Below are 10,072 nucleotides of genomic sequence, written 5' to 3'. Positions count from 1 at the left end.
TCCTTAAAGGATGTATTAGATTGTCCAGATCATTTCAGGTCTTTGTGAATGGCAGATTAGGCTGAAAAGCCGGATGGTTATTTCTGCTCCTGTGTCTAATGTTCTCTTCAATCGCTTCCTGTACAAAGCATTGACTTCCAATCGCTTTATTAAAATATTTTTCCCAATCTCTCTAACCATCAACATTACTTTTAAATTGATATCACTCCTTTCACAGACTCTGCAAGTAGTTGATTTTTCCCAATTCTCTTGTCTAAACATTTATTTAGATTGTAATCATTCCTCACAGTGTTGGATACAATATTGGTTTTGTTGCTTTTATAACCATAAATGTAATTTAAACTAGTTCACTATATGTGAAGCACTTCTTGAAAAATATTAAGGTAAACAAGACCCACAATGGAGGAGATTGCTGGGGCGTAGACAGAGATTTTTATAGAGTCATAGAGTCATAGAGATGTACAGCATGGAAAAGACGCTTCAGTCCAACCTGTCCACGCCGACCAGATATCCCAACTCAATCTAGTCCCACCTGCCAGCACCCGGCCCATGTCCCTCCAAACCCTCCCTATTCATTTACCCATCCAAATGCCATTTAAATGTTGCAATTGTACTGGCCTCCACCACTTCCTCTGGCAGCTCATTCCATATACGTACCACCCTCTATGTGAAAAAGTTGCCCCTTAGGTCTCTTTTATATCTTTCCCCTCTCACCCTAAACCTATGCCCTCTAGTTCTGGACTCCCCGACCACAGGGAAAAGACCTTGTCTATTTATCCTATCCATGCCCCTCATAATTTTGTAATCCTCTGTAAGGTCACCCCTCAGCCTCCGACACTCCAGGGAAAACAATCCCAGCCTGTTCAGCCTCTCCCTATAGCTCAAATCCTCCAACCCTGGCAACATCCTTGTAAATCTTTTCTGAACCCTTTCAGGTTTCACAACATCTTTCCGATTTGAAAGAGACTAGAATTGCACATAATATTTCAAAAGTGGCCTAACCAATGACCTGCACAGCCGCAACATGACCTCCCAACTCCTGTACTCAATACTCTGACCAATAAAAGAAAGCATACCAAATGCCTTCTTCACTATCCTATCTACTTGTGACTCCAATTTCAAGGAGATATTAACCAGCACTCCAAGATCTCTTTGTTCAGCAACACTCCCTAGGACCATACCATCTGAGGTAACCTTCTTCGCCGTCCACTACACCTCCAATTTTGTGTCATCTGCAAACTTACTAACTGTACCTCTTAAACTCGCATTCAAATCATTTACGTAAATGACAAAAAATAGAGGACCCAGCACCGATCCTTGTGGCACTCCACTGGTCACAGGCCTCCAGTCTGAAAAACAACTCTCCACCACCACCCTCTGTCTTCTACCTTTGAGCCAGTTCTGTATCCAAATGACTAGTTCTCCCTGTATTCAGTGAGATCTAACCTTGTTAATCAGTCTCCCATGGGGAACCTTGTCAAACACCTTACTGAAGTCCATATAGATCACATCTACTGCTCTGCCCTCATCAATCTTCTTTGTTACTTTTTCAAAAAACTCAATCAAGTTTGTGAGACATGATTTCCCACGCACAAAGTCATGCCGACTATCCCTAATAAGTCCTTGTTTTTCCAAATACATGTACATCCTATCCCTCAGGGTTCCCTCCAAATACTTGTCCACCACCGAGGTCAGGCTCACTGGTCTATAGTTCCCTGGTTTGTCCTTATCACCCTTCTTAAAAAGTGGCACCACGTTTGCCAACCTCCAGTCTTCCGGCACCTCACCTGTGACTATTGATGATACAAATATCTCAGCAAGAGGCCCAGCAATCACTACTCTAACTTCCCACAAAGTTCTCGGGTACACCTGATCAGGTCCTGGGGATTTATCCACCTTTATGTATTACAAGACATGCAGCACTTCCTCCTCTGTAATATGGACGTTTTGCAAGGTGTCACCATCTATTTCCCTACAGTTTATGTCTTCTATATTCTTTACCACAGTAATTCTGGGTAATCCTAGATGGAGGACAGGAAAAGTTTCTGGCTGTAACAGCTGCTCCTTTTTAACCACAGGCAAGCTTCCAGAAGACTGTTTTTCCTTTGTTTAAGCAGGCAGCAGGGATAATCCAGGAGATTAAAGGCTGGTGAGTTTTACGTCAGTGGTAGAGAAATTAATGGAGAAGATTCTTAAGAACAAGATTTATTCGCATTTGGAAAAAAAAATGAACTAATTAGAGATAGTGTGACTTTATGCAGGGAAGGACTTCTCTCAAAAACGTCTCCCAAATCCAATTGAGATTTTTGAGGAAGTGACGAAGATGATTAGTGAGCGTTAAGGCAGTTGATGTCGTCCACATGGACGAAAGCATCTACAAATGCATTTGACAATCCTCATGATAGGCTGGTCCAAAAGATTAAGACAATTGAGATTCACATCGAATTGATAAACTAGATACAAAGTTGGCTTGGTATACACCTGGTTTGCTTCCAGCCTTGGGCGATGGTCTGCTTGGGGTTTGCACGTTCTGCGTGGGTTTCCTCTGGGTACTCTCATTTCTTCTCACAGTCCCAAGATGTGCAATTGAAGTGGATTGGCCCTTGCTAAATTACCCTGTAGTGTCCAAGGATGTGCAGGCTAGGTGGTTAGCCATGGGAAATGCAGGGTTACAGGGGTAGGGTATGGGGTGGCATGCCCTTTGGAAGGGTGATGTGAACTCAATGGGCGAAATGGCCTCTTTTTGCACTGTAGGTATTCTATGATAGAAGCCAGAGGGTAATTGTGGGGGCGTTGGGGGGGGGGGGGGGGGGGGGGAATGGTTCTGACTGGAAGTCTGTGATCGTTGGTGTTCTGCAGGGATCAGGGCTGGGATCTCTGTTGCTTGTAATATATGTAAATGATTTGGATGAAAATGTATGTAGTCTGATTAGTAAGTTTGCAGATGACACAAACATTGGTCGAGTTGTAGATACTGAGGAAAGTTGTCAAAGGATACAGTAGATTATAGATCAGTTGGAAAGTTGGGCAGAGAAATGACAGATGGATTTTAATTTGGACAAGTGTGAAGTGATGCATTTTGAGACGTCAAATGCAAGAGGAAAGTATACAGTAAATGGCAGGACTCTTAGGAGCGTTGATATACAGAGGGATCTTGGGGTACAAGTCGATAACTCCCTGAAAGTGGCAATACAAGTGGATAAGGTGGTAAAGAAGGCATGTGGTATGCTTTCCTTCATTGTTAGGAGCACTGAGTTAGAAAAAAGTTGGCAAGTCATGTTGCAGTTTGTATAAAATTCCAGTTAGGTCACATTTGGAGCTTTGTGTGCCATTCTGGTCACTACGCGATAGGAAGAAGGTAGAGGCTTTGAATAGGTTGCAAAAGAGATTTACTAGGGTGTTGCCTGGATTGCAATGTATTAGCAAAAAGAAGAGGTTAGACAGACATTAACTGTTTTTAGATTAGTGGTGCTGGAAGAGCACAGCAGTTCAGGCAGCATCCAAGGAGCAGCAAAATCGATGTTTCGGGCAAAAGCCCTTCATCAGGAATAAAGGCAGTGAGCCTGAAGCGTGGAGAGATAAGCTAGAGGAAGGTGGGGGTGGGGAGAAAAAGTAGCATAGAGTACAATAGGTGAGTGGGGGAGGGGATGAAGGTGATAGGTCAGGGAGGAGAGGGTGGAGTGGATAGGTGAAAAAGGAGATAGGCAGGGAGGACAAGTCCGTACAAGTCATGGGGACGGTGCTGAGCTGGAAGTTTGGAACTGGGGTGAGGTGGGGGAAGAGGAAATGAGGAAACTGTTGAAGTCCACATTGATGCCCTGGGGTTGAAGTGTTCCGAGGCGGAAGATGAGGCGTTCTTCTTCCAGGCGTCTGGTGGCGAGGGAGCAGCGGTGAAGGAAGCCCAGGACCTCCATGTCCTCGGCAGAGTGGGAGGAGGAGTTGAAATGTTGGGTCACGGGGCTGTGTGGTTGATTGGTGTGGGTGTCCCAGACATGTTTCCTAAAGCACTCTGCTAGGAGGCGCCCAGTCTCCCCAATTTAGAGGAGTCCGCATCGGGAGCAACTGATACAATAAATGCTATTAGTGGATGTACAAGTAAAACTTTGATGGATGTGGAAGGCTCCTTTAGGGCCTTGGATAGAGGTGAGGGAGGAGGTGTGGGCGCAGGTTTTACAGTTTGTGCGGTGGCAGGGGAAAGTGCCAAGATGGGAGGGTGGGTTGTAGGGGGGCGTGGACCTGACCAGGTAGTCATGGAGGGAACAGTCTTTGCAGAAGGCGGAAAGGGGTGGGGAGGGAAATATATCCCAGGTGGTGGGGTCTTTTTGGAGGTGGCGGAAATGTCGGCGGATGATTTGGTTTATGCGAAGGTTGGTAGGGTGGAAGGTGAGCACCAGGGACGTTCTGTCCTTGTTACGGTTGGAGGGGTGGGGTCTGAGGGCGGAGGTGCAGGATGTGGACGAGATGCATTGGAGGGCATCTTTAACCATGTGGAAAGGGAAATTGCGGTCTCTAAAGAAGGAGGCCATCTGGTGTGTTCTGTGGTGGAACTGGTCCTCCTGGGAGCAGATACGGCGGAGGCGCAGGAATTGGGAATACAGGATGGCATTTTTGCAAGAGGTAGGGTGGGAAGAGGTGTAATCCAGGTAGCTGTGGGAGTCGGTGGGTTTGTAAAAAAATGTCGGTATCAAGTCAGTCGTCATTAATGGAGATGGAGAGGTCCAGGAAGGGGAGGGAGGTGTCAGAGATGGTCCAGGTAAATTTAAGGTCAGGGTGGAATGTGTTGGTGAAGTTGATGAATTGCTCAACTTCCTCGCAGGAGCACGAGGTGGCGCCAATGCAGTCATCAATGTAGTGGAGGAAGAGGTGGAGAGTGGTGCCAGTGTAATTACGGAAGATCAACTATTCTAGTAGCCAACAAAGAGACAGGCATAGCTGGGGCCCATACATGTGCCCATGGCTACCCCTTTGGTCTGGAAGAAGTGGGAGGATTTGAAGGAGAAATTGTTAAGGGTGAGGACCAGTTCGGCCAAACGAATGAGAGTGTCAGTGGAAGGGTACTGTTGGGGACGTCTGGAGAGGAAAAAACGGAGGGCTTGGAGGCCGTGGTCATGGCGGATGGAGGTGTAGAAGGATTGGATATCCATGGTGAAGATAAGGCGTTGGGGGCCAGGGAAACGGAAGTCTTGGAGGAGGTGGAGGGCGTGGGTGGTGTCTCAAACGTATGTGGGGTGTTCCTGGACTAGGGGGGATAGGACAGTGTCGAGGTAGGTAGAGATGAGTTCAATGGGGCAGGAGCATGCTGAGACAATAGGTCGGCCAGGGTGGTCAGGCTTGTGGATCTTGGGAAGGAAGTAGAACCGGGCAGTGCTGGGTTCCCGGACTATGAGGTTGGAAGCTGTGGGTGGGAGATCTCCTGAGGTGATGAGGTTCTGTATGGTCTGGGAGATGATGGTTTGGTGATGGGGGGGTGGGGCCATGGTCGAGGGGGCAGTAGGAAGAGGTGTCCTTGAGTTGGCATTTGGCTTCAGCGGTGTAGAGGTCAGTGCGCCAGACTACCACTGCGCCCCCTTTATCCTTTGGCTTGATGGTGAGGTTGGGATTGGAGCAGAGGGATTAGAGGGCTGCGCGTTGTGAGGGTGAGAGGTTGGAGTGGGGGAGGGGGGTCGACAGGTTGAGGCGGTTAATGTACTCGAGTGTCAGAGGCTGAGGGGTGACCTGATAAAAGTATATAAAAGAAGTATATGAGAGGCATGGATAGGGTGGATAGTCAGTGTCTTTCTCCCAGGATACAAATGTCCAGGGGGCATAGGTTTAAAGTGGAATTGTGCAGACTTAAAGGAAATGTACAAAGCAAGATTTTACGTAAGGGCGGTAGGTGTCTGGAATGTGCTGACAGGGGAGTGGTAGAAGCAGATATGATAGCAACGTTTAAGAGGCATTTAGACAGACCAGTAGAGATACAGGAAATAGAGGGATAGGGACCATATACAGGCAGATGGGATTACTTTGGAATGACATCATGTTCGGCACAGACATAGTGGCCTGTTCCTCTGCTGTATTGTTCTATGTTCTTCTAAGAGACACAATAGGTATTAATGTGAATTATTTCTATTATTTTTAGGTGGGTGAAACACGAACAGTCCTTATTTGTAAATTAAGCATTTAATTTTATGACAGCCACAGAAAAGGCAAGTTATTTATTTTCCTGAATGTTACATAAAGAAATAGAAATGAAAACATCACCTTGTCACCAACATTGGTGACTGTCCACCCTGAGATAGGGCTCTCCAATACCCACACTCCACAGTGATCTTTGACATGTCACAGCTGAGCTGGTCCAAATGTGGCACGATGACTGTGCAGGCCTTAGTTTCAGTAATGTTCAAATCAGATACTGACCCTCTTCACTCCTCTGTCTGTAGAAAGCCACAGCGTCATAGTAAGTTCTGGAACTAAGCAGCCACAGTCACAACTTTAACTGTTTCTCTGAAAGGTCTTTGTTCCTTTAATTATCCTGAGGGAGGTACACACTTTCTCTGAAGCAAATCAATTGATGTTACATAGGGTCTAATTTAAATACTTGAAAGTCATGATACTAGTATAATGCCCGTTCTGTCCTCAAAATATATGGAGTTGTGCAGTTTGTTGCCAATGCGTTATCTCCTCATTCAATGCTATCTCCACTGGGTATTAATCCAGCTTAGTATGTAGCTGCTACTAGCATTGAAAGCCAGCTTTCGTAGGAAGATTTGTGGCTTATTTATATCCTTATAACTGTGGAAAAGCTTGAAGTTCCTTAGCTCTAGCTCCTTCAGAAGGCTGTACCAAAACCGAACAACATCACTGTCATTTCCACCAATCTCAAACCCAGGCCAGTGTAAATGAATTGCAAAAATCAATTGTCCAATTTCTTCAATGACATTCTCCAGAATTAGGTTTTCAAGAATCTTCCACTCTGCACTCTCCACGTCTGCCTTGAGCACATCAACCTAAGAAGAGAAAACAGATTTAATGAGGCATGCATTCTGAAATACTGCACACATTAGGCTCTTCCTGATGAAGAGATCATCAGGTGCAATAAATCAGCATCAGGCCTGCTAAATCACCTTAAGAAACTGGAGCGTGGTGATGTCAGTTTTCTGACGACAAGAGCCAGATTTTCCATCTGCCATACTTAATAATACACCTGGAAGAGCATCTGTGAAGAGAAATCAGAGTTAACGTTTCAGGTCAGATGACCCTTCCTTCAAACTGAGGCTTCTGGGCAAGGGTCATTGGACCCAAAACGTTAACGTTCTCTCCACAGATGCCACCAGACTTGTTGAGCTTTTCCAGCAACTTCTAGTTTTGTTTCTGACTTACAGCATCCACAGTACTTCCAGTTTTCTTGAGGAAGAGCAATGGATTTCTCCCTAATGTATCAGATGCTGGACATTAGAGTCAAAAAGTGTGGTGCTGGAAAAGCACAGCCGATTAGGCAGCATCCGAGGAGCAGGAGAGTCGATGTTTCGAGCATGAACTCTTCATCAGGAAGAGCCTAATGAAGAGCTTATGATCGAATGTCAATTCTCCTGCTCCTCTGATGCTGCCTGACCAGCTGTGTTTTTCCAGCACCACACTTCTTGCCCAATACAATCGCCAACAATTAGTTATTTTTCAACCGACAGTATAACCACTTTGCAATATCCTTAGTGAATAAATTGTGACAAACTTTCATCAGTACAATTAAAAAAAAATCATAATGTATGTGGTATCTGTAATTTCTTTTAGGTATGTTTGAAAGGAATGTTTAAGAGTTTGCAAAGATTGTAAAGCGATCAATTGGAATTTTCTTGAATAGGAGATGCTGGTCCATGTGGCCTGGTGACTCTTAACCTAGAAGTCATGCCAACAAGAAGGAAATAAATATACAACAATGCAACCAGACACATAAAAGACAAACAAAGGCATTGTTACTGTAAAGAAGATACAGTTAGAAGGAAAGGGGTAATCAGCACACAGTTTCAGACACAAAAAAAATAGATCAAGACAGGAAAAGGAACAAACTGAATTCCTCTGACAAGAAGAACCAAATCTCATTCATGAGGAGATCACAAAAAAACAGGGAACAGGAGATAATAAGCAAGCTTGCAAAGAGATCTAAAACCTAGATCTGTATGAATAACTCAGAGATGCTGAGCACTGGGTGATTTTCTAGACGTGGCTTAATGATGAACTGGACCGTTGTTGGTCAGTTAGAAAGATCGCTGGAAAACTACAACAACTGAACTGTCACAAACTGGGGAGAAAAGGTTTATAAAAGTGAGCCTTACTAATGATAATTGAATCCATGAAAACAGAAGATGAAAACCCTTGTTGGATATGACCCCTGCCCTACTCTGAGTGAATGAAGAATGGCATATCGCGGAGCTGTGCAGTTGCATGTTGATGGAGAGAAGTGCTGGTCTTGAGCTTGTGTTACATTTGTATTTATTGTGTTGACTATTAGGATTGAAATCACTTTTTTTTATTTCAAGTATTATCTGCCTGTTAATTCGTGCTTAATTTACTCGCCAAATTACTTACTTGCCTAAAACCCACCAGGTTAACTATTTATTTGTGTTTATTAGTGACAGACATCAATGCTGACAAATCCGATGCTTCTTCACATTTGGTGCCCTCTCTCCCCTCTCTCGTTTTTGGATTCGATTCCTTACAGTATGGAAACAGGCCCTTTGGCCCTTTGGCCCAACCGGTCCACACCAACCCTCCAGAGAGAAACCCACCCAGACCCATTCCACTAGCCTATATTTACCCCTGACAAATGCACCTCACATTCTCGGCAATTTAGCATGGCCAATTCACCTGGCATGCACATCTTTGGATTGTGGGAGGAAACCGGAGCACCCGGAAGAATCCCACGCAGACACGGAGAGAATGTGCAAACTCCACACAGACAATCACCCAAGGCTGAAATTGATCCCGGATCCCTGGCGCTGGGAGGCAGCAGTGCAAACCACTGAGCCACCATGCTGCCCAGCATTGACTTATCTCCAACTTATAGCATCAGCTGCAGCAGCATTTTCTATTCTCTGCACTGGTCAATGTTACAGTCTCTCTGGCTGACAATACACATCCAGCAGAAATCAGTACAACATCTGAACAGATTTGTGTTTCCTCAACACATCCCACACTGAGAGCCAGCAGCAGTCAGAGGTCAGATCTCCATCCATTGACCAGAACTGGATTTAAGTACAGCTCCCAGGTATGCTATAGTGGTATTGTAACCACACAAGGACTCAGTAATACAGCAATTTTGAAAATGCATTTGTTTTATATCAAAACGCGGATCAGTCAGTTCACTTCCCTATTTAGAAAGATTGTAATGTTTAAACTTTTAACTTTAATTCTTTATTTTTCTACTTAATACTAGGAAGGTCTGTAATGTTTAACTTTTAACTTTGTTCTTTATTTCTTTCTACCTTATTCTTATGATACTTTGTACCTAAGATGGCGCCGTGTGTGGTGAGATTGTACACTTTCACTGTATTCCTGTACCCGAGTACACGTGACAATAAAGTCTAAATCTAAATCTAAAATACCTTAAATCATATCCAATCATATCAGTACAGTGGAAGATAATGGGAAATTTTCTTGGAATATTTCCTGATGATAGGTTTAGCTTGTTATTTGACCAGCCTAATTCTGGCTGACTCATTTTTATTCTGATTTTCCGAAGATGTGTCAGGAATGAATAGATTCACAGAGATTAAACTTGAGATTCAGCGACATACACCACACCCCACACCCCCCACCCCCACCTCCATATTTCAGTTTGAGCACATTGGTTCCTCTTTCTTTTTAACCTTTTGGTGCTGGCTTCGTCTCCATAGTTACGTGCCTCCTGCAAACAGCCTGATGACCCAGTTCCAGGCAAGTGTCAGTGCCACTTTGTAATAGTCTCAGAGAGTATTTCAGCAGCCTCATGTCTGCAGGCATTTCCAGCAGCTCGACTCCCAGCAGGAGACTGGCAAAGCCATCCGCTGACTCTGAAACAAACCGGGCCTCCAAACCCTGAGAAATACATCCACTC

At 44.7% G+C, this 10,072-nt stretch overlaps 1 protein-coding gene across 1 annotated transcript in view; it reads right to left on the bottom strand.

Annotated features, from left to right (window-relative positions):
- Positions 1–6,143: 6,143 nt before the first annotated feature.
- The window catches only part of LOC140458021 (probable methyltransferase-like protein 24), a 92,595-nt gene continuing 88,666 nt past the window's right edge, over positions 6,144–10,072 (bottom strand). The window contains exon 5 of the mRNA XM_072551987.1: positions 6,144–6,989. Coding sequence (XP_072408088.1) covers positions 6,675–6,989 — 315 coding nt within the window. The 3' untranslated portion in view covers positions 6,144–6,674. The remainder of the gene's footprint in view (positions 6,990–10,072) is intronic.

Source organism: Chiloscyllium punctatum, chromosome 3 (genome assembly GCF_047496795.1).
Source record: "Chiloscyllium punctatum isolate Juve2018m chromosome 3, sChiPun1.3, whole genome shotgun sequence".
NCBI lineage: Eukaryota > Metazoa > Chordata > Chondrichthyes > Orectolobiformes > Hemiscylliidae > Chiloscyllium > Chiloscyllium punctatum.
This window is presented reverse-complemented; position numbering and strand designations above follow the sequence as displayed.